Source organism: Neophocaena asiaeorientalis, unplaced genomic scaffold (genome assembly GCF_003031525.2).
Source record: "Neophocaena asiaeorientalis asiaeorientalis breed wild unplaced genomic scaffold, Neophocaena_asiaeorientalis_V1.1 scaffold508, whole genome shotgun sequence".
Classification (NCBI taxonomy): Eukaryota; Metazoa; Chordata; class Mammalia; order Artiodactyla; family Phocoenidae; genus Neophocaena; species Neophocaena asiaeorientalis.
Window position 1 is genome coordinate 448733 of NW_020172179.1, and position 26035 is coordinate 474767.

General features: G+C 37.5%; 1 protein-coding gene across 1 annotated transcript; it reads right to left on the reverse strand.

Moving 5' to 3' along the window:
• Positions 1 to 474: 474 nt before the first annotated feature.
• On the reverse strand, positions 475 to 25973 carry SYPL1 (synaptophysin like 1). The gene is made up of 5 exons (XM_024761020.1): positions 25794 to 25973; positions 10085 to 10209; positions 8568 to 8775; positions 3646 to 3834; positions 475 to 2065 (listed from the first exon to the last, which is right to left on the reverse strand). Exons 1-5 carry the CDS (start codon positions 25860 to 25862, stop codon positions 1931 to 1933), a joined length of 726 nt encoding a protein of 241 aa, XP_024616788.1. The 5' UTR covers positions 25863 to 25973; the 3' UTR covers positions 475 to 1930.
• Between the last annotated feature and the right edge of the window lie 62 nt (positions 25974 to 26035).

The window sequence follows — 26035 nt, forward strand, 5'->3', positions numbered from 1 at the left end:
GGAGACCCATGTAATCCTGAAGCTCATCCTACCTCTCTGCCCACGACCACCACCCTCCCCCCACCTTAGCCCTGTGGACTCAAGAATCTCTATCTTACATGCTATCAGAATTTAGTAGTCATAGGCAAAATTTATAAAGTAATGCTAAACACTGTTCCAAGGACTTTATATTTATTAACTCACTTCAACCTCATAAATACTCTGTGAGGTTAGCATTCTTATTCCTGTTTTTCAGATAAGCAAACTGAGGCATACAGAGGATAAGTAATTTGCCTGAAGTTAATGAGCTAGTAAGTGGTGAAGCCAAGATTCAAATTCAGGCAGTTTGGCTCCAGAGCATACACTCTTAATCAAGAATCTTTGCTGCCAACTGGACAGTCAATTAGAAAAGGTTTATCAGTAAAACTTAATCTGAAAGTTACAAATAAGCATTTTAAAAATGAGATTGAAAGAAAAAAGGATAGAACCAGTGTCTCCAAAGCATTTTTTCTTTTATTTCTTGCCAAATATTAAAAAAAAAAAAACTATTGTGATATTCTATTTCTTGCTTTGTAAATCCATTCCATTTTGCATTGCTCATGCCTTTAAGAGGAAAGTTCCTTTGTAATATAACAATCAGTGCACTCTTTCCTTTAACTTCTTTATTAAGCTGGTTGCATAAAAGATATACATTCTCATATTGACAATGCTTGTCATGAACAAAAGCAACAAAAATAAGGCAATAGTAAGATGTGCTTCACATATAAACAATTATGTGGTAGTAGGAAATCTGGCCCTGTACAGCAAAAATATTAGGTAGCAAAATGTGAATAAGCCCTATATTCAGAAGATACCCAAATGTGTGAGCAAAGACAGCACACCCATAATAGAGCCCACTTAGGTTCCCTGTTTATTATGTATAATTCCTTAATTATCCATTTGTGAAATAAGAATAACATTAAGAAACATGAGATCCAAATTGCATTCATTTTCACAATACCAATACTAAACTCAAAATAGCAACTTCATTGAATATAAATGTTAAATGTTTCAAAAGTAAAAGGCAACCTTCATTTTTTGTAACCCTATGAATAGAGTCCGCAAAAAAAGGTAGATTATTTTACTGTACTTACAAGGAGATGAGGCCCCAGCCTGCACTGAAGGAGTATGACCAACAAAGGACAGCAAACAAATATCACTAGGAGTAATGCCCATACATATCAAAACATCTCGGTGAACCACGTTCTACTTATATAGCCAATCTATTAAATAAACAGCATAATGGAAGCTTACACCTCATGCAAGAGAATTACTAAATTAACTATAAATCTAATAGAAATTTCTAAACCCCACTCCCAAAACAACTTTAGTACACCTGTCAAGTACTGTAGGTCATTTAGAAAAACAGAAATAAAACATACATGCAGCCTTTGTATTAAAAAATTTTCATAACATATAAACAATGTTCAGATATAAACTGTGAACTAAATGTTTTTTCTAAATATGATTTACGTAATCAAGACCTTCTTAAACAAAGACAGGTCTTAGGAATATGATCCGTACAAACTTACAGTAGTGTATATTCCAATAGAGATTTTCTTCCTATTATAACAATATAACTCTTTTCTCAGTGAAGATGTATGTTAAGGCTTAAGGTGTAAACACTTTGGAAGGCAAACAACTTAGTGAAGAAATTATTGTTCATTTAAAAATGTGTATCATCTCATAATAGGCCCCAGAATTTTCAAATTCACATGTGAGAATACATTTACATCTTAAATTTCTAGGAAAGGCACAAGCTTTATGTAAAAAAGCAGCAAAATTTTAAACCCACCAATTTATTGAAAAAGCCATTACTTTTATTAGAAACAAAAAATGCTTCTCAAGATGTTGGCAACAGGTCATAGTATAGACATCTATTTCAAACAGTGTACTGTACTTCTCCCTTCAGTTATATTCCAGTTGGAGGAGGAATACCTCCTTGGCTATGGGAAGTAGAAGTATTTGAGGGACTGTGTAAGCTGGTCTCCTTGTACACAAACCATGCATTTCCTCCCCAAAGTATCATATTCAGAAAGCCAAAGATCTAAGAAAGAGAAAAATAAACATGAAAATCTAGTATATAATTAAAATTTCATAACTATCTTTGTTTTCCTGTAAATATTAAATATCTACAGGCTGTATACCATTATTACATTTAAAGTTTGAACTACACATAAAGTGGAATTAAAAAAGGAAGATTTTGCATTTCAATGCCAGATTTGGATACATAATGACTTATTCCCAATGAAATTTCTAAATTTGTAACATATAAAATCATGACTAAAAGATACCTTATTTTTGCATGCTCATTATTACAAGATGGGATTAAATTTGAGAAAAGTAACTAAAACCTTCCTTTTATTACTTTATATTTAGACTTCAGTGCTTCCAGGTGAAGAGGAACACAGGAATCCATGGTTCCTTCTTTGGGAGGGCTTTTACTTTTCTCCCATCTGAATGGTTATAAACATCCTTTGTGCATCTTTTCCTATTTCCCTACTTTATCCCCCTACTACCATCTCCCTTACTTCCACAGCTGCAGCCAGAAGAGAAAAGGAGTCACAGAAGAATTTTACTTCATATCCTGCATTAGTCAACCTAAAAGAAATTAGCCTTCCTAGGTATAAATCTGACAAGATGAAAGTCTCAGAAATGAACAAACTGAAGATACCCTATTTTCAGTTTTTTATAAATACAAGAATAATAGTGACTTATGAGGTAAGAGTGAGGTAAAAAGCTTGAGCACTATCATATTACTGAAGGCCAACTGCTTTCTATCTTTTTGTATATTTGGATATAAAAACAACATTTCTGAAACTGTCCATCTCAGATCACTGTCAATATATATGCAAAAAAAAGACTTTTAGATTACAAAGTTATAAAACAGAAGTTTGATCAAATTGCTTTATAAGGCAGGACTGATTTTATCCGCTGGAAAAATATTTTCCTGAAAAGACATGAGACCTCCCTAAAAATAATACCCTTGTTATATTAATAATGTATCTGTATTTGGATAAAATAACAGACAAAATAAGATTTAAATTTAAATAGACCAAAATGTTAGGATTTTTTCAGGAACTCTAAAAGTATTTTTTTCATACACCCAAAGCAAATCAGATTAGAGAAGGGGCTTGCTTTAAAGTCAGATCTGGTTCAAACCTTGGCTTTGCCAACTTACTAGTTGCATCACCTTGGCTGAATTAACATATGAGCTACGTTTTTTCCCAGTTGTAAAATGAAGACAGTAATACCACTTTCCACATTCCTCTCAGAATTGTTGGATAACTTAAATAAGATATGAGTGTAATGACCTTAGCACACAGTCTTAGTAAATGTTAGTGACTATTATTAGTGCCTTTTGGGTCAAAGTCTTGCCTAATCAATGTTAATGAAAAGAAAGACTCAACCATGATCTTGTTCAAACCTGTTTACAAGTAATAACTTTCTTTACAAACTTTTGTGTTATAAAGGTAAAGACTATATGATAACTAGGATTCTGATAAGGCTGGTAAAAATAAAATACATTCATCCAGAGATTTATTAAAAACTACTGTTTTCTTAAATCACTAATAAGGTTTTTTCTAATAAGTGAAATAACATATTTTATAAACACTGCATACTTACCACCGATACATTTAGGGATCCCATACTAGTCACAGAGCCAAAATGACATATCACTCCTTGTTGATTACAAGGCAGAAGTTCCTGGACAATATTGCGACCGGTAGCTGTTTTAATATCTGTAAGAGCTTTAGCCCAGGCTGAAGTGCTCACCAACCACAAAAAAGTGGCAACAAGAGTAACAACAAAGTCCTAAAGCAAAAATAAGTATGAATTAATAATGAACAGTTAATTTAAAGATACTAAATTTCAAATCCATGATGAAGGAATTGAGATCACAATGAACCCTATGGTACTGAGAAATGGCCTTCATGACATACTTCATCAAAAAGGCCACAGTCAACACAGCAAACATTGCTGTTTACTATTGCCAGCCCAGTGCCTGAGATACAACAGTAAACAAGAATTAGTTATCTCCTGAGGAGTCAGATTTTCACATGGAGAAATCAAAGTTTTACACAGCCCTCACCACAACTTATCTAAGCCTCTCCCTCTCAGGATCATATATTGGATCCTGTTATCACTAATAACTGTATACCTCCATCATCTCTGTTTTAATCACCCCCTCTCCAATATCACCTCTCTCTTTCTAGCTTACTCCCTCTGGCACCCCAACCTCAAAAATCCTTTGACCTCACTGAGACCTACAATCTCATCTTATTTCCCTCTTTAATTTATATTCTGAGGTCTTTCATTATAATCTCTTACATATACTCTCAATTCCCTTACCCTTCACCTGCTTCCTCATACTGCTCTGGCAAACCTCTAACTTTAGTTAAATCTACCTCTAATAATGAAATCGTGAAAAGCACACATCCTGGATAACTAGTCTCTTTTTAAATTCATGACCACAAAATTTTAAGAATACACATTATATTAAGAAAGGGACAACAAAAAAAATCTCTCTCAAGACACCTTGTCACTACGTTTTCTAAGAAAGTCTTTGCCACTTATTACATTCCAAGAATAAGACTGAAGTTTTTAATATTTTGGATAATCTTTTACTGAACTAATAAGATAAAGAAAAAAATTTATTTTCCTTAATCTATTCTGCTGGGGAACTAGAATTCTGTCAACTAGTACTGGCTACAAAGATCTAAGTAACACTTTTTTAAAGTCCGCATTTGGATAGTGTAAAGTATAAGTTCCACCTCATTTGGTCTTCCTTTAAATTAACAACCAAAGTGGGAACAATATAAAATTTGTATCTTTTAATGTTATGTATTCTAAGCATTCAGATACGCTCAAGACTATGAGTTCTTACATATCTGCAGCAAAAATCTTTCCAAGCTCAGAAATGGGTTTTGGAGCTTATCACAGAATTGTTTTGTTTTTTAAATAAATCTGGTTAGTTTTAAATTACTTTTGCCAACGAACTTTTAGTCATTTATGTCGGATAAATACCAGTGGTCATGTATGAGATATAGAAACTGTGATATATATAGCTTGTCCACCGCGTCAAGATGGCACTGAATAAACGTCTTGTGATTAGAGAACCAAAACAATGACTAATTTTACAAGCATGGTGGTACAATGTATTTGCATTTTGCATTTTGAGCTCCCCACTGCTACTGGCCCTCTTAAAAAATGTATATCAAAGAGAAAATAGAAACATTATAGCTTAAATATTTTGCACTGGGGGAGTACTCCCTTTCTTGCTGCTGTACTCTGCTGTACTTTGTGCTGCAGGTAAACATTTTCTAAGCACTTGCTAGAAATACAATGCCTTTTGAAGAACTAATAATTAGTATGAGGTTATCACATGTTAAACAAGTTCTCTCTGGGCTAAAGTTCATAGTTTTGACCAACAGATGTCAAATCCTCTTAAGTTTTAGGTTTCTTCCTTCCAAATTCCTAATTAAAAATACACTGTTTTTTTCTGATTATGCTCTTTATGTCCACGTCGTTGATGGCTTAAGGCATGACATTCTTGTATTTCAAAAGCAGGTACTTTTCTGAAAATGATGCACGAAGTAATCTTAGGGTGAGGGGAAGTGGGAGAAATGTGGGCCTCTGAAGACAGTCTGTGCGACTCAGGACTCTAGTTAGTTGTGGAGTTATGCAATGCACAACCTGCCTGTGACAGCCCTAGTACTACCAATAAGTTAGGATATGACTCATAACAGGTCTTTATGATTTGGGACACCCTATCTTTGTTTAGTTTCACTTTATGCTATTTCCGACCCTCCACATGGCCTAGAACCCTTACGCTCCTCCTACTTACCATAAAAAAGTGCTACATTTACTTAAAAACTAAAGTTGATTTTTAAATGTCACAGTTGAAATTCTCCTAGAAATACCTTAGCAGAGAATTGAGAACATTGATAAAAGAGCATACCCTCATTAACAAATAGCACTTTAAAAAAAAAAATCCATGTCGTATTTGGCTATAGTTAAAAATTTAGTTATCACAAAAAAAATTTTTTTATATTTATACAGTTAAATTAAAAGTAGAATCCAAAATTTAATTTAGAGGCTGGACTTTTACAAACAAGAAGTATCCACCATACATTATACCAACAAAAAAACCACTTACAGAACTAATTCTGGATTATTCCTCTGTATGACCACTAATTGATTACTCTGAGGTGGAAAGTTACTTTTGATGCTCTGAATGATACAACTAGATCAGTTTTATAGTTTTATTAGACAGAAAAACCCTCTACAAAAATAGACCTGAATGCTGCTTTAAAAAGTGTCATATTTTTAGGGCTTCCCTGATGGCACAGGGGTTAAGAATCCACCTGCCAATGCAGGGGACACGCGTTCGGGCCCTGGTTCGGGAAGATCCCACAAGCCGCGGAGCAACGAAGCCCGTGCGCCACAACTACTGAGCCTGTGCTCTAGAGCCCGCGTACCACAACTGCTGAGCCTGTATGCCACGACTACTGAAGCCCGCGTGCCTAGAGCCCACGCTCCGCAACAGGAGAAGCCACTACAATGAGAAGCCTGTGCACCGCAACGAAGAGTAGCCCCCGCTCACCACAACTAAAGAAAGCCCACGTGCAGCAACGAAGACCCAAGGCAGTCAAAATAAATAAATAAATAAATTTATTTTTTTTTAAAGTGTCATATTTTTAAAGCTTACTAAACAAAATACAAGAAATAAAAAGCTCATTGCTAGATTTAACTTAAATTTGTTGGGATAATGACAAACTGGCAAGAAATGTCTTCATTTGGAATTTAAACTATAAAGAATTTTAACAAAATATAATAACTATATGATCACCATAGTTTTTTTAAAATAAGGCTTGTAAAGTTCACAGAAGTTATAAATTACTGATACATAATTTCTGTTGATTAGGCACTGCAAAGTAAAAAAGTTGATGTCGGGGCTTCCCTGGTGGCGCAGTGGTTGAGAATCCGTCTGCCAATGTAGGGGACACGGGTTCGAGCCCTGGTCCAGGAATATCCCACATGCCACAGAGCAACTAAGCCCGTGCGCCACAACAACTGAAGACTGCGCACCTAGAGCCCGTGCTCCACAACAAGAGAAGCCACCGCAATAAGACCCCTGCGCACCGCAACGAAGAGTAGCCCCTGCTCGCAACTAGAGAAAGCCCGCACACAGCAACAAAGACCCAATGCAGCCAAAAATAAAATAAATTAAAAAAAAAAAAGGTGATGTCTATCTTTTTGAAAGGCACCTAACAACCAAGAAATATTTTATGAAAATGTCAGGTTTGAGAATTTCTTCTCAGATATATGAAGTGGAATAAATATGAAGGGTAAAATATTGTTTTATTCCTTACTTACCATCTGCATTCTTATGATCCAGGCAGCAAAAATTAAAAATAAGTAAATAAATAAAACCTGTTATTTAATAATTTGGCCTACCCTTTCAAGTAACTTCACAAATAATAAGCAGATGTCAGTGGTCAGTGTTTTCTCAGGATATAAATGACCAGTATCACGAAAACACCTCTGTTGTCCCTTCAAGTCAGTAACACTAATACTGACTTTGTAGTTATTCTTTGGTAGTGGAGGTCCAGTTTAAAACCACAGCTTATCTCTGGATTGGCCACCAATAATCCAGGGCAATTTTACTAACTAAGTCTCAGAGATTATTTTTATATCTAGCTCAGTAGACCCTGAAGCCAAAAAAGGTATCAGAACTTCAAATCCAAATCTTTTGTTGCCATTTTAAAGATTCAAAATTAGCTCATGAATGCCACTAATGCCAAATTCTATAATTCTTATAGAATTACCTGGGTCAGATTGTAAATTAAAGAATTTAAGAACACAGACCAGGAGTCAGCAAACTTTTCCTGAAAAGGGCTAGACAGTAAATATTTTTGATCTCTGTCACAATGACTTAACTCTGACACTATAGCATGAAAGCAGTCATAGACTATCTGTAAATTATTTGGGTATAGCTCTGTTCCAAAAACCCCTTATTTGAAAAAAAAAAAAAACCAAAAACAGTGAGTCACATTTAACTTGTGTGCTATAGTTTGTGGATTTCTGATATAGACTATTAAGTTGAATTAAGGCATAAAGGGCGTCTCTTTGAGAAGAGAGAAAAAAGATAAGAAATAGGAACACAGTTATGGGACTACTAGCATGGTCAGCAATTCTTCGAATCAAAGGCATTAATTTCTACTTAATTTCTCTGCTACTTGCAACCTAATATGCTCTATCACATATTTGAGTTCTTTCCAGGTTAAAACAGAAACAAACAAAAAAACCTCTGTACTCTAGAGAGTACAGAGAAAGTGCTGCAAACAGGCTACAAGAATTGGGTTAAACATGACAAGGAGAGCAAGCTCAACCTCTTGGCAAGCACAGGTCAAAACACAATGAAACTTGATTTATGCCAAGAACTTTTTTTTCCAGTGTAAGAAAATCCATATTTAAATTCAAATATAATGTATACTTATATCTTATATAAATTATTCTTTTATAAAAAGAAAGTGATTACTTACAATCATGGGAAGTTTTCGACTATCACGATACAGGTTCGTGTAACCAACATAGAGCAGAAGAGCAGCAATGCAGTACAGGAAGACAAAGACTGCAAAAGTAACATAGAATTGTGCAGCAGAAGAGTAATCTCCAATAAGGACATGACTTTTCCAATCTACATCACACACATTTACACCTTGAGGTGTCTGAAATGATGCTTCATTCAACCTATTAAAAAAAAATGTCTCAAATAAATTTATGAATTACTTGGACTCTTCCAACAGAGACAGAAATATATCTTCTGTATTTCTAATACAGAAGTATTAGAAAGGCAGAATATTGAAATAACATTTCACAAAAATACTCCCCAAATATATTAAAACATTCTTTTAAAAAAATGAAAAATTCAAATATTTAAGTAAATTAAAAATTTCATAAGAAATGTACATAAATCATACCTCATAATTGGTTATGATAGACTGAATATAGACTGAATTAAACACTTTCACACCCAGATACTATCTTACTGTAATAAAAACTTAGCAGATTAACAGCGTTGTTACAAAATGGTTTACAATTTGAGACATGATATTCCATTCTAGGAGGGAGAGTCTGTGTTACTAGCACCAGGAGAATCAATTGTAATGATTCACATTTTAACTCTGCATTAATTAGCTGCTAACTCCACAAAGTCTTTAATTTTCCCTATCCATAAATCACAAAAGCACTTATCACCAAAGAGGCTGTAACTGTTCCTTGTAATGGAATTTTATAAGAGAAGGATTGAGAGATGGAGAGGAAATGACTGATTACCAAGCCCTTGCTATTTGACATATCTTTAATGTAAGATTTTATTTAATCATCAAAGCAACCTTAGAAGATTTAAATTTATTGAACAGAAAAATTGAGTCCTGGAGAGGTCAAGTAAGTAGTTAGTAAGTGGAAGAGGATTCACACCCTGACTTAAACACAGGACACACCTAATAAACCTTTTAATGAATACTGAGGTCAAACACAACTTACAAACAAAATAGTCATAAAATAAATATTCAGAAAATAAAGTTTTATGCTAGTGAAAGAAACACAAGGAGCTCTTCACTTTATATAAATACATGTCTTAAAGCTATATAATGCACATTATTATTTAGTAATTGCAAATACATGAGATATTTGGATTTTTCATAAGTTGTGTTTGCTTCCACAACATGGCCTCTCAAACTAAGGTGATAGAGCAGGCTTGTTTTGTTTTGAAATTTCCAGTCCACTGTGGGATGATAGAATAAAAGTGTCAAGGCAACATCATATGAAAGTTTCTTAATGCCTACTACTGTCATTTTCTGTATTTATTTCATCACAGTCCAGGAAAATAGTCTGCAGACAGATACTGGTCCCACGCACCACACTTTCAATAGCAATGATCACTACTTACAAGTGAGCATGCAATTAAAAAATTTCTACCCCCAAGATCAGTAAGTTGTTGGAAATTTTAATGAGTCAAAAAGAGTTGTTAAACCATAAAAACAAACAAATAACTCACCTGAATGGATAACCAAAAGTAGCTGTAATCGTTTTATTGTCAGGTTTACTAGTTTGACAAGCCACTTGAATTTCTGTTTTGCCCTTAAAACCTCCACAGGTGGCAAAAGCAAAGATAGAAGCAATCTACACAAAGTGAGACCAAAAAAGAAAAGAAGCATTACTGTACCCAAACATAGGTCATTAAAATTTTAAATATAGTGATTATTAAAAATTGGCTCGCTAACATTCTTAGAATTCTTATTTACAAATTAAGATTGTACAAATTATTTAAAAATTTATTTGCAACTCTCAACAAATGTGATTTTATTTTCCCCTGAGTATAACACAGAAACTGGTATAACAGCCCATATAACAATACATTTTAACACACCATTGTAAAGCAATTATACTCCAATAAAGAAGTCAAAAAAAAATACATTTGCTCAAATTACAGTGTACCCACTAAATATTAGTATGAAATTCAGAGGAAGTCTTATTTCTTAGTATCAAAATCAAAAGGGGGTAAATTGGAGGTATTTTATTTGGAACCTAAGGGTAACTATAAAGCCAAGAGACTACAAGCAAAGAAGAGATCTTATTTCATGAGCTTATAAGCTTCACTTGTGGGTATTTCGAGGTCTCAAAAAGTAGTTGGAAATTTGTTTTCCTGGTCATAAATATGCTTAAAGAAATGTAATGGTGTTTTCTCAAATTCTATTCAAACAGGAAAAAAACTGAAAGCATCCTAAATATTGACAGGGAATCAAATATACTGTAATTCAATTCCACAAGGGAACATTATGCAGTCATTAAAATGTTGGGAAATATCTAACGATAAAGAAAATGGTTCAATACACATAAAGTTTGTTTAAGCAATGCGTTGAGCATGAGCCTACATCTATGCATACACACACAACAAAAATTAAAAAGTCTATGCATTAAAATTTTAAGTGGTCACCTCTGAACAGAAGACATAAGATAATTCCTTTTTCTATTTGTATCTTACGAATTTTCTACAAAACAAAACAAACAAAAAGCCCAGATACAGTGTAGTGACCAAGAGCTCAATCCTTCAGCAAATGCTGATGGCTCTATTTATAAAATATGTTTGGAATTTGATCACTTTTTACCACCACCATCACAACATCCTGATCAAAACTATCACCTCTTGCCTGAATTATGCCTTTGAAACTGATGCTCCCTACTTCTGTCCCTGCCCCTGCTTCAGTCTACTGTCAACACATCAGCCAGCGTCATCTTTTAAAAATATAAGGCAGAAGGGCTTCCCTGGTGGCGCAGTGGTTGAGAGTCCGCCTGCTGATGCAGGGGACACGGGTTTGTGCCCTGTTCCAGGAAGATCCCACATGCCGCGGAGCGGCTGGGCCCATGAGCCATGGACGCTGAGCCTGCACGTCCAGAGCCTGTGCTCCGCAACGGGAGAGGCCGCAACAGCAGAAAACTTTATTGTCTGCTCAAAACTCTCCAATGGCTTCTGAGTTCTCTCCAAATAAAATCAATGTTCATATAATGGTCTACAAGATCCTTTCCTCCTTTAACATTTCTCATCTCACGTTGCTACTTTTTCCCCTGCCAAATCTCTTTACTATTCATTAAAGACATGGGATAAACTCCTACAGAACCCTTGCACTGAACTATTCCCTCTGCCTGGAACACATGGCTAACTTCCTACTTCACAGCTTCCTGTTCCAATGTGACCTTATCAGAGAGGCCAGGCCTTTCCCTAACCTCACTATGTTAAATAACAGTGCCACTCCCACTCCACACTATCTATTCTCTTTATTTGTACTGCTCTATTTTTCCTCAATTGTAATTACCAGTGCCTGACAGTACTTCATTATTTGTTTGCCCACTTTTCTCTAGGATGTAAACTCAAAGAGGGCAGGAACTTTGTTTTGCTCAAGGTAACAGACATCCAGCAAATAGATAAAATTCAGTACAGGTCTGGTATCAAAGCCTATACTGTTGAACACTGATATAATGCCTCTCATGGATTAATCCAGGACCTTGAATCAGGCCATAATCAGGATCATAACCATCCACGAAATTTTTTTTCCATGAAGAAGAGATATATGAAAAGGAATCTGGTTATAGATATGAAGAGTTTGGTATAATGTCAGCACATAGTTTGGAATCTTCAGTTAAAAGAGTTAAAAAATAAAGAAAGAAGAATAGATACCCTCTTAGCATAAATGTGCATGAATACACAGAGTGAAAACAGAAGGCCAGGAAATGAGTCTTGGGTATGTACCCACGTTTAGAATTAGAAAAAAGAAACAGGATACACAAATTGAATCAATGGAATAAAGAGGCCAGAAATAGATCTGTGTGTATAGACAAATTATAGCTAACAGAACTGGCATTGTAGGGCACTAAGGAAAAGAGAATGGTGGTTTTAAAGATGTCACCACAAACTCCTTGATACTCCTCCCCTCAAGAGGTGGAGATTAATTATCCCCCCTTAAATATGGATAGGACACAGTGACTTGCTTCTAGTGAACAGAATATGGTAGAAGGACTGGGATGTCCTTTCTGAGGTAAGGTAATAGAGATTACAGCTTCTGTCTTCATTTCTCACTCCCTTGAATCACCTGCTCTGGGGGAAGCCAGCTGCCATGTTGGGAGGATACTCAGGCAACTCACAGACTCGTGTGGTAAGGAACCGAGGACTACCATCAACCAGGTGAGGGACCTTGAAAGTATACTGTCTGAGGCTTGCCAACAGTCATATTAGTGAACTAGAGGGGGGCGTGAGATGACTGCAACCCCAGCCAACCTCCTGGGAGACCCTGAGCTGCAACAACTCAGCTAAGCCACTGCCAGATTCCTGACCCACAGAAACTGTGAGATGATAAACTGTCTATAGTTTTAAGTGCTAAGCTTGGGGTAATTTGTTATTTGAAATCGATAACTAACACAAGGAAGGACGGTCCAGATGGGCTAAAGTCTTAACTGTAAAACGTGAGTCTAAAAATTATGAAGACAACATAAAAGAAAACTTGTGATCACAAAGAAGGGAAGAATTTCTTGAGAAAAAAAAAAGCTAACCATAGAGACTGTTAAATTCAACTACAGAAAAAGAGGGTTTTTTAAAAATCAAGTCAGCTTCTGAATGTAAAACAAGCTATAAACTAGGAGAAAGTATTTGTGATAATGTCACAAACGATTAGTATCTATGTTTACAGACCTAACAGAGACTCTTGCTCATGCGTACTACATGATGTGCACAAGAATGTTCACAGTAACGTTGTTTATAGTATCAAAATATGGGGAGGGGAAGCAACAGGAAAGTAGATAAAATGTATTGATATACAGTACTTACAATGGGAAGTTACATAGCAATGAAAATGTACAAACTACAGCTACCTACTTCAACAAGGATGAATTGTAGAAACCTAACGCTGAGTGGGAAAGAAAAAAAGTTGCCTAAGACTACACAGGGGGTATTCCCTGGTGGCGCAGTGGTTAAGAATCCGCCTGCCAATGCAGGGGACACGGGTTCGAGCCCTGGTCCGGGAGATCCCACATGCCGTGGAGCAACTAAGCCCGTGCACCGCAACTACTGAGCCTGCACTCTAGAGCTCACGAGCCACAACTACTGAGCCCGCGTGCCACAACTACTGAAGCCCGCGCGCCTAGAGCCCGAGCTCTGCAATAAGAGAAGCCACGCAATGAGAAGCCTGCGCACCACAATGAAAGAGTAGCCCCTCCTCGCTGCAACTAGAGAAAGCCTGCGCACAGCAACGAAGATCCAACGCAGCCCAAAATAAATAAATAAATAAATTTCTATTAAAAAAAAAAGATTACACAGGGTATAATGCCATTCTTTTAAAAGCTCTGTTTACTTGTCTACATCACTCCTGCCACTCTTTGTTCAGGCCCGCGCCATTTTTCCCTGGGACTAAACCCACAGACTCCTCCTTTCACTTTTAAACTCATTCCCAACACCATTCATCTTTTCCTATGGGCTTTAGAGCTGCAGTGTCCAGTAAGGTGCCATAAGCCACATGTGGCTACTGAGCACTTTAAAAATGGCTAGTCTGAAATGAGATGGCTGTAAGTGTAAAATATACCATGGTTTATGAAGACTTGGTATGAAAAAAGAATGTAAAATATCTCATCAATAATTGTTTATATTGTTGAAACAATAATATTTTGGATATACTGGGTTAAGTAAAATGTATTATTAAAATTAATTTCACCTGTTTCCTTTCACTCTTTTAGTGTGGCTAGTAAGATGCTTAAAGTTACTGTATGGCTGGCATTTGTAGTTTGCACTGTTTCTATCGGACAGAGCTGTTTAGAGTGATGTCACACTGATATGAAATAAAAATCTGGTCATGTCACCCCCCTGTTTGAAGAGATTTCCTCAATGGCTTTCCAGATCTTTTTAGGCCCAAACTTTTTTTTTTAAGAAGATGTTGGGGGTAGGAGTTTATTAGTTAATTTTTTTTTTTTTTTTTTTTGCTGTGTTGGGTCTTCGTTTCTGTGCGAGGGCTTTCTCTAGTTGGCGCAAGTGGGGGCTGCTCTTCATTGCGGTGCGCGGGCCTCTCACTATCGCGGCCTTTCTTGTTGCAGAGCATAGGCTCCAGACGCGCAGGCTCAGTAGTTGTGGCGCACGGGCCTAATTGCTCCACAGCATGTGGGATCCTCCCAGACCACGGCTCGAACCCGTGTCCCCTGCATTAGCAGGCAGATTCTCAACCACCACGCCACCAGGGAAGCCCATAGGCCCAAACTTCTTAATTTGGCATAAGAGGCAGGGCTGAGGTAGCCTCAACTTTATCCTTCTAGGTTTATATGCTATACTCCCTGCCAGGTCCTGTACAACTCTGTCACACTGCACTATATACTGTACTTACTGTTCCTGAAACACACCAAGTATTTATGTCTTGGATATGTGTGTTTATTCTGCCAGGATTCCCCACCTCTGCCCCCACCCTGGTTCTCCAACAAGCTCATCCTTTAAGGTCCTGCCCAGTTCCTTGTGGTGGTACTATTCTGTCTCCTGGGCTGAATAGATAGACTTGAGTTCACTACTTCTATTATAGGCATTTTTCTTGTGTATCTTGCCTTATTAGAAAAACAAAACAAAACAAAAACCCAAAAGCAAAAATGATAAAAACTAGTTTCCCATTTAATACAAAAATTAGTATATAAATGGCACACTGTACCACAGCTTATTGCTTTTAAGACTACTGCCTTTATCTCTCCCTTGGCAGACTGTCATGTCTTTGCATTTGCTTTTATTCAGGATTTTCAGTGCCTACCTAGTAGGCCTGACATACACCAAATGCTCACTAAATAACTGCTTAAAGGAAAAAAAATCAATTGCCAATAATGTACAAATAAAACCATATTTCAAGTCTTAAATACTCATTATTTCAAGCTTGTCTTTTTGTTATGAGGATAAATAAATGTCATGTTTGCCATTTTGGTCTTTATCTTATGGGAAAAAAGGGATAAGGTACACACTTTTTACTAAATGAAGTACAAACAATCTGAGAGTAAACTACCCAAACATCTCACCTCTCCCTATATTGCACTAGTACTCTGATTTCGATCAGAAGTTATATACTGGCAGCCCATGGGTGAAACCTGGCCAGAAGATAGATTGTGGTTTTCCCAGTATTCATGAAAAATGCGAATTTGTTGTCAATATTTTCATATCAGCATGCTGCACATAAAAATTTGGATTTCCTGTGTGGGTGCGGATAAAGATATGCCAGTATCAGACCTATATCCCCATAAAGCAACAATCACATGGAAATGCATGACAGATGACACCTAAGACAGGGTATGTGCTTTCCAGACTGCTGTCACTCTCTATTGTCCCTACAACCCTCAGGATGTGTGTTAGTTACCAGTAATCAATGAACTTCCACTATTCTTTTTTCTCCCAAACACTTGTTTCACTCATTTACTTTATGAGGGGTTCCTAGCAGCACTTCAGTTTGTACTTCTAGTCTAAAATAAGGTGTTCTAGTATGCTGATTTATATTTCCTTGCCACTTATGAAACTAATTCCCCCTTCTCTCTCTATCCCATAAAGAATGACTGAAACTGCTGATATGAAATTCCACCTGTACAGTAACTAGTAAGAATCCAGGGACAGGATGACAGCAAGCTTCTATTCAGGTCAAAAGGTTCCATATTCATTATGACAGCCTCAAGTTCTACTTATCTCTCTGCCCACTGGACCCACATTAGTGACACAAGACATGCCTCACTAATTTAGATATCTAGACTATCTATATTCTATATCTAATATCTGGTCCTCTAGAATACTACTCTCTAAAATAGACTGGAGTACTCATCTAACTGGTGTACAAGAAGAAAATATGCCTATTTATATCTACTTTTAGACTTAAACAAGGAAATAAAGTTTTATTAAAATTAACATACTGCTGAAACCCATGCTGGGTCTGTATGTCAGAGAGTCAGGTGTCGGGGCAGTATGCTGGGTATCCTGAAGGTAAGGAAGTCCTATAACAGGGAAGGACAGACAGTGATACCTTCACCTATTCTTCCACTTTTAGAATTCATTTAATAATGTGAGTGTCCCTGGCTAAGTGTCTTTATGGAATAAATTATTTACTTTTAACCAAACTAACCTTCACAAAATGGACTGGTGGTTTAAAAATGTCTTCACAGGGGCTTCCCTGGTGGCGCAGTGGTTGAGAGTCCACCTGCAGATGCAGGGGACACGGGTTCGTGCCCCGGTCCGGGAAGATCCCACATGCTGCGGAGTGGCTAGGCCCATGAGCCATGGCTGCTGAGCCTGCGCGTCCGGAGCCTGTGCTCCACAACAGGAGAGGCCTCAACAGTGAGAGGCCCACGTACCGCAAAAAAAAAAAAAAGTCTTTACTAAAACTACTGAGTGATAATACAAAACCTCATGTCCAAAAGAGAAAGCAGAAGCATTAATACCCTCTATGAGCTGCATTCATGAGCCACATTACCAGGTAAAAACAGATTCTACTTAATCAGATCAGAAGTTGGCAAAAAAAAAGAAAAAAAAGAAGAAAGAAAAAGAAGAGAAAAAGAAATTATTAGACAAATATCTGAAATAAGGATTTTTTAAAATTTGAAATATGAATGAAATTTACCCTGAGTGTATATAAATAATATGCCTGAAGATAATGACATAGTAAAACATGCATCTAAATTATAGATGCATACTAGGGCTTTGTGTATAAAATCTTACAGTGACAGAGTCAGCCAGAGTCCCTAGTTCCTATTCTCAGACCCTGCTCAGCTCACAGAGGGTTCTACTGGGGAACACTGGTGCTCATCTAATTTATGGGTATCTTTCACGTTTCTAGTTGCAGGGTCCTCACTGCTATTTAATTTCATGATTAATCTGTTCAGGAAAATGATATAATTGAAATCTTCAGAAATATTAATAGATCGAAAAGTATATTGTATATGAGGGTTTATGTGCCAAATCAAATGCATGCTGTTTTACTAAATCAAATGATCATTCAGTACTTAAATGAACTACCATAGCATGTTTGCCTTTACAGTCAGTCAGATTAGAATGCCTAGAGCCAAGGTATTGATTTTTCTAAATCAAAGTCTGAAGCATTTACCAAAGATATTCATTTTAAAAAACATTTTGTTATTGATGTTAATATTTCAGTTTACTCCCACTGTGCACTGAGCAGTGAAGTCAGTTTCAAAGTTCTTCAATTTCACTCTTCTATTATTTCCCTCTGCTTGGAAAGTACAATCATAGAAAGCTCTAAATAGCCTTCTAGTACAGTTTCCAAAACCCTTAAGAATTTGGATCATGAAAAGTAAACTTGAGTTCCTGCTGAAATAAATAGCTAGAAGATTTTTGCTAGCTCAATTATTACTGTTGAAAACATCTTTATATCACCTTTATTCTTAAACAATTGTCAACCTGAGTATGGAACTAGAAATCTCTGAGGAACCTAAATATACTTATTTTAAAATCATTTCAAACAGTTCTATTATTTTTATGTCTTTTGGAGCGAATCAATATTCCGATTGTTGATCTGGATGGCTGTCTTGAAGTGAGTCTGTCACTTCACGGAAAACTGATAGTATTTGTTGCCACTGATATAATTTGAGCTTTTAAGCAAACATTAGTTTTCTTCATGTATTTTAGGATATTTGATGTAAGCTCAACTTGAGAGTATGTTATTCCCCGCTTCCCCATCCTGGTCTAGTGGTTTTATAAGTCATCTCCCTGCCCAGTAGTTTTTTGGTCATTTCTACCAGGCCTTCTTAATCCCCTACTCCATTGGTCCCCAAGCTTTTTGGCACCAGGGACCGGTTTCGTGGCAGACAATTTTTCCCTGGACGGGGGTGGTGTGTGTGGGGGGGTGGGATGATGGCTCAGGTGGCAATGCAAGCGACAGGGAGTGGAAGATGAAGCTTCGCTCGCCTGCCCACCGCTCACCTCCTGCTGGGTTTGGGGACCCCTGCCCTACTCCACAAATACCTTATTCTATAATGGGACCGCAAACTACCAACATAGGAGAATACTGCAGTTAACACAAATCCAGACCTTAAGCAGGTAGGTTGATTCAGGTCTTTGTTAGGGGGCCATTTCTCTCTCTCTCTACTTCTTTAAGTACTCCACTCCATGAAAGTTATAAAGCCAAACAATAGGTTGAAGCTTTTTCTCAGATTTATTTCCCAGATCCGGGAACAGTCCTTCTCCCACCCATATTTCCATTCCATTGCTGGTCCCCAATGATGTTTATCCTGTATTAGAAAAGCAATTCTCAATGTGTGGTCTGTGGACCCCAGGGAATACCCAAGACTCTTTCAAGGAGTCCATGAGGTCAAAAATATTTTTACAATATTATTACAACATTTTTTGCTTTTTATACTACATTGACATTTGCGCTGATTTGCGCAAAAGCACTGGTGGGTAAAACTGCTGGGCTTTAGTAAGAATCAGCAAGAGCATCAAACTGTTATTTCACTGCCATGCATTTGCAGTTAAAGAAAAAAAGCCAGTTTTACTTAAGAATGCCTTCGATGGAGCAGAAAAATTGTTATTTTTATTAAATCCTGACATTTGAGTCTTCTTAATATTCTGTGTGATGAAGTAGGATGCGCAAATACTTTTATTACTGAAAAGACAACCTACAGACTGGGAGAAAATATTTGCAAACGATGCAACCGACAAGGGCTTAATTTCCAAAATATACAAACAGCTCATACAACAAAACAACAAACAACCCAATCAAAAAATGGGCAGAAGACCTAAATAGACACTTCTCCAAAGAAGACATACAGAAGGCTGATAGGCACATGACAAGATGCTCATGCTAATTATCAGGGAACCTCAAATCAAAAGGACAATGACGTATCACACCAGTCAGAACAACAGTCATCAAAAAGTCTACAAATAATAAATACTGGGGAGGGTGTGGAGAAAAGGGAACCCTCCTACATTGTTGTGGGAATGTAGACTGGTGCAGCCACTATAGAAAACAGTATGGAGGTTCCTTAAAAAACTAGAAATAGGGCTTCCCTGGGGGCGCATTGTTTGGGAATCCACCTGCCAATGCAGGGGACGCGGGTTTGTGCCCTGGTGCGGGAGGATCCCACATGCTGCGCAGCGGCTGGGCCCGTGGGCCACGGCTGTTGACCCTGCGCATCTGGAGCCTGTGCTCCACAGCAGGAGAGGCCGCGACGGTGAGAGGCCCGCGGGGGTGAGAAAAAAAACAAAACTAAAAATAGAGTTGCCATATGATCTAGCAAATCCACTCGGAACAAAAAACCCCACTTTTACGGCATACCTAAATACAATGGTGGTCTGCAGGGAAAGCATTTAAACAACTGAGTTGTTTGCTGAACTAGTCACTTTTTTCGTTAAATACTATTTTTACTTGAAAAAATAATAAACAAAATATAGGTATTCAGACTTGCGTATTTGTCAGATCTTTTTCTTGAAAAAGATGAGCCTTTCACTTCAAGGAAAACCAGCAGCATTTGTTGCCATTGATGTAATCAAACTTTCAAGTGATTAATTATCGTTATTTAAAAAAAATTTTTTTAAATGTCTCAGCTTAAATTTCTAACATGGTAAGTATCAATCGATACAACCCCATAAACAAAAGCTCTTTGAGGCACTCAATATTTAGGAGTATAAAGGGGTTCTCAGACCAAAGTGTTTTGAGAACCACTGTATTAAAGCACTGTTGTTATCTTAATTTTCCCTTTAATGTTTTATAAGAGATTGCTATTTGTACGTGTGAAGTGAGTGTGTATATATGTACATTCTAAAAAAACAAAAAAACATCTAGTATATCCCATGAGAGGGCTCAAGGCAAACACTAAGAGGATTCTGGGTAGAAGAAACAGAGAGCAAAGGCATAGTGGTAAGTCAGTAAGTCTATTACAAGTTTTACATGTATATAGAGTCCTGGTAGGCACAAAATGCCATTTGAAATCCTTTTTTCCCTTTCTACAATAGGGGAAAAAAGTGAACACAAATGGCAAGGTTAAGAGAAAGATCAGTTTCTTAAAAGGTAGTCTGTGCCATAGACTGATAGCCTAAAAATTTAAGTATTAAGCAAATGGATGAAAAAACATCATTCTGAGTATGCCTCGTCCCCTATACTCTGTAATATCATTTGTATTTTCTAGGCTGCTCCTCTGTGCTATGTTATAACCACAAAATTAGAATAAAACATGGTCCCTGTTCGTAAAAATCCTATAATCTACTTGGGATGACTAAACTTTTAGAGTATTTTAGATAAACTAGTACATATTTCTGAAAGTTTGTTTTTTAAACAAATTGATATATGTAATGCTCAAACGGTTATGGGTTTTCTTACTCATCGTTTTTCACACTAATTTTCCTGGATAATAATTTACCCCAAAGTAATGTTTTTAAATGTTCTTTTGAATTTGCTCATTAATTATAAGTATAAAATCAGAAAAAAATTCAAACTTGATAAATGAATCAAGAAAACCCTACTTGTTTTTAACTCCTCCTAAGATCCTGTTATAAACATGCATGTAACAAGAAAAAAATTACTTCAGGTACCTTATGTTTTTGTTTCTTAAGCCTGAAATTTTGGGTAATCTCTTCGTTAATTTATTAAAAGACCAATCAGAAACACAAAGGTAAGTTACTGAAAAGACTAAGAACAGACTGTTTGAGTCCAGGATGTAGTAATCACAATCATGGGATCTGAGTACATTACTTAATTTCTCTAAGCCTCAGTAACATGGAGATGACAACGGTAACATGTAATATAGAGATAACAACCCTCATAGGTTGTCAGAAAATTAAATGAGAAAATACAGGTAAAGCCCTAGAACATATATTGAACTCAGTAAATATCTCCTGTTAACACTGAGAGTAAACTTGGCCAGCACAAAAATATTCATAATTCTAAAAATCAACTTAATTAGTCTATAATTCCTTTATATACTCCCAAACAGTATCTCTTCCACAATTTTGTGTGTGTAGAATTAGGAAAGCATATTACTTAGACTTATTTAGAGCTAAACATTTGACCAGTGTTCACCCTAAGTAGCAAGAAAGTCCAAAACACAGTGTTCAATATTAAAAGGAGATAGTCATTTTAATGAAAAACTTTAATCTAAATACTAGTGATAACTGACTACAAAGTAAGATCCAAATTAAAATTTACTAGAAAAATATTAAATAATTGAAAAAGCTGCTTTGATAACATTAACCCTTGCCTTTTACTTCCATGTTCAACTCCTACACATGGGGCATCTAATCTCACCTAAATTTTATCTTATTACCTTGACAGGCTGCTAAAAGCAGGAAAACACACAAACAAATGAAAAGTCTACAATAACCATTTCTAAAGTTTAAAATATATAAATGAGAACTTAGTGATCTTGAAGCACCGGAAGATATGTTAGTCATATAGGGCTCAAATTGTATCCACTGTCTGGATCTAGTCTTCCTAGAAACATAGCATTTCAGTTCTGAAGAACCTACTAAGAACTGTTCAAATACATTATCATTAGTCACATATTTATAACTCAGTCATTCCAACAGCCCTGTGAAGTACTGCTATTCCCATATAAGTACAACAAAAATTCAACCTTTACTGAGTACTTATTACACAAACAGAACTAAGGCAATGTCACTGCCAGGCACTGTAACTAAGGGCCAGAAGTAGATTCATATATATATATATATAGGCATGGTGGCTACAGTTTAGAAGCAAAATAGAAATGCTTCTGCTTTGGTGACTGTATTTTTATTTTGTCAATAAATATTTACTGGGTACTTGCCTTCAAGTCTATGAGGCCTTCATATTTGTGACCCCTTGAAAGTTACATATTATCAGGTTATATCTTAGTCTAACATCTTCTAGAACATTGCTAAAGGTAAGCTGATTTGGGGAATTATTCTTCTAGTTATATGGATAGTAAGCAGCCTTTATCTAGATTTTAGATTTGTTTGTAAATGTATTTATTGACTATTTTTAGAGGTAATCTCAATCAACACCTTATGAAACTTGAACAGTTCATTCAAAACACATTTAAAAATTCCTACTATGAGCCTTTCTCCTCTAGAACCTTGTCTTATGCCTCTCTGCTTCTGTTTTAAACCTTCTATTCACAAGTCTCTTCTCTACAGCGCACACACACATTCACTCATTCCCATCTTTAAAATAGGTTACCACCCAATCTCTCCCATCTTCACAGTCAAATAGTGGTCTACTCTCACTGTCTTCTCTTTCTTACCATACATCCATTCAGTCTACTACCATCTGGTTTCTGATTTTACCGAAACTGCTCTTACTAAAGCCTCTTGATTACCCAAATCAAGGGATGCATTTTAGTAATTATTTTTCTTAACCTATTGCACCTAATATTGCTGAGTACTCTCTTCTTGAAATATGTCTAATAGTGATGCTAAGATGTTATTTCTCTCCAACTTCCTAACAATACCTTTTTCCTTTGCTGCCAAATACCTGCTGAATCTCCAGCCCATACTTGTCTTCTAAACTCTAGATCCATGTATCTAACTGCCTACAGGATACCTCCACTTATATGCTCTAAAGAGACCACAAACTCAATCATTCAAAACCTTACTGACCTTCCACCAAACACCTGCTGCTTCTCCTTAGTGATCTGTCTTAGACAGATGTGCCACTACTAATCCGAGTCAGAAATATGGCAGTCATCTTACAGCCCTCTCTTTTCTTCACCCTACAAATATATTCTAATTTCTAAACCTCTCTTTTCTAGTCCCACTGCAATTAGTTTTAGGCCTTCATTATGTTTCAAACAACAGATTTCCCTTTCTTCAATCATGACCTTTCCTCTCCAATTCATTCCGCACACTGCTGACAAAATAAAAACTTCTAAAAGGCAAATCTAATTATATTATTCACTTGTTTATTTACTCTTGAATGAGTGAATCCACCCTACACGGTAGGAATTCTGGGCGTAGATGGAAGCTGTACGATAAACAACCCCAAATTCTGTACCTGCACATATGCATTTTCTTAAGGAAAGGGCCCAGATTATCAAAGGTTAACCCAAAGGATTAAGAACCACTGGCCCATAGGATAAACTCCAAACTATTCTGCAAGCCCTTTGAAACCTTTCAGAATCATCTCAAACCACACCCTCCCTCCCGGTATACGTTCTAGTCAACCCCAATTACTTTTAAATTCGCAAATAGGGTTATGCTGCTTCAACTTTTCACACCACTGAATGTAAGATTCTCTTTGCCTGGAAAGCCACTCCCCAACCATTCCCCAAGTGAACAAGTACTCATCCTTCAAGTGTTCTTTCATCTGAAATTCTCTCTAGCACCTCCAAGCAATCGATTTCTCCTTCCTTTCACCTACTACACTTTGCCTATACCTTTATTATAGTATTGGCCATATGGCATATTCATATTAGTTTTCATGTCTTTCTTATTAGGTCATGAGGAAAAGACCATGTTTTATTCACATGGTCTAGTGCTAGTGCTTAGCTCAGCACCTGTATATAATACACACTCAAATATTTGAATATTCTCTACACCATGAACAACGAATACTCTTTTCATAAAAGATTCTCTTGTGTAATAGTAAGTTGTTCAAACTGAAAGTAGTATTTCCTTAAGCTTAAAAAGGACATTTTTCAAAATATGTCAGACCTATGATCACTAATAAACTTATCACTGTTTTAAAATATTAAGGAAAATATTAAGAAAAAAATTAAGTCTACATTTTAAAAAACTGACGAATAATATAAGCATAAATATAAACAACTGCCTCTTCATTTATTTAAGTGAAATTTTAAGTTAATTATAAATTTAATTATAATCCTCAATGATATTAAACTACTAGGTATAATAAGACTTTTTCTTAAACCTGATATTTGATTAGCTCAGTTAAATGTGTTTTTCATCCTGCAATTTAAAATTTTTATATACTCAAATAAGAATCTTCTTTATATTTAAATCTAGGCTTAGGCTTAACAGAACCCTAAATATATACATTTAGGTGTCTTTAAAGTAAACATTTGTGTGAAATTAGCACTATTTCAGCTTTCAGAAAACACCAAGTAAAACTTTGGGGGAAACGTAGGAACCCTTGGGTGCAGGAAGGAAATCAGATTGAGCACCCATTAGAGAATGTGAGTTTCTGTGTTACTTTTAAAAACATCCTCGCAGGTTATTTAAAACAGAAAATCCTAAGTTCTTACTCTTCACCACTTTATCACTAACATACGGGGTTGAAGAGTTACGGATGTAAATGCTGCTGGCTAAACAAGCAACTTGCCTGCACGCTGGACAGATGCCAGCTGCCTATTAATACGGGCCTGAAAACCACCACCGGAATATGTCCTAGGCCACGAACTCCGAAGGCACTGTGCAGTGCCTGGTGTATTCACCAACTCCTCCAAAGTGACTGATCATCACCAAGGTCGAAGTAATAAATCTGCTTTGATGCTAATGACTGAGAATGTTCCCAGGGAAGGACTAAGAGCTGACTGCAGGATGTTGCTGGGAAATACCTAAAACAAACTGGATGGCGATTCCTAACTTGTGTTTCAGTAGACCGGACTAACAACGCATTTTGCTTAGACCTTCTCCCCTACTCCGCCCACCCCCGCCCGCTTCCCTGACCCACAGTTTATTTTTATCCATTTTTAACTTGGGGCCAATCTTAAAAGCAAATTAAGACCCGAGAGCTCGTCAGATCACTTGGGGAAGGCACACCAGCTTTCGACGGAACGCGGCCTCCAGTCCGCACGGGGCAGAAATGCACGAGCTCTACCGGAGGCGCAGAGGCAGCGCCGGCCGCGGTGCTACTCCGGCCCGCCGGGTTTCGGTTAGACCGCAAGAGGAAGTTTTTTCTTCCCTTGCGGAAAGCAGTGAAGCCAAAGAGAAATTTAAACCACCACTCCCCGAGGGATACCCAGAGGTGAGCTTCGGTGTGGCAGGGCGGCTCCGCCTGGGACGGAGGCAGCCGAGGGACCCGTGATTCGACGCCGACCGCGGCGTCCCCGCCCCGCGCAGGCCCAGGCCGCGGCCTCCTGTCCCCTCCCCGCGCTTCCAGTCCCGTCCGGTCCCGTCTCGGGGACAACGGCGGCTTCGCTCCCCCGCGCGGAGCGAGCCGTGCCCCGTCTCCCGGAGCCCCCAGCCGCCCCGCCGAGGACGCCGGCCGGGCCGGAACCGGAGCGGGAACGGCGGCGCGATTCCCCGCCCGGGGGGCGCAGGCTGTACTCACCCACTCGAGGACCTTGATGAAGCCGAGCGGCTCCTTGAGCGGGTTGAAGTTGAGCTGGAAGGAGGACATCCTCTGAGGGAAGGAGGGAAGGAGAGTCAGGAGGGTGGGGCGAATCAGGACGGCGGGGCGGAGGAGGAGGGGACCGACAGGACAGATCTGTCCTGCCGCGAGAAAGGGCAAGCGGGGAGGGCTCCGGGAGGCGGGCCTGGGAGGCCGCGGGGCGGGGCGGGGGGGGGGCGGGT

Bases quoted from the DNA above. Each gene is read 5' to 3' on its own strand.
- SYPL1 (XM_024761020.1), bottom strand. From the start codon at position 25,862: ATGTCCTCCTTCCAGCTCAACTTCAACCCGCTCAAGGAGCCGCTCGGC. The intron at 8,776-10,084 runs GTGAGTTATTTG...TTTTTTTAATAG, and splicing joins ACTTTTGGTTATCCATTCAG to GTTGAATGAAGCATCATTTC. The intron at 3,835-8,567 runs GTAAGTAATCAC...TTTTTGCTTTAG, and splicing joins GTCGAAAACTTCCCATGATT to GACTTTGTTGTTACTCTTGT.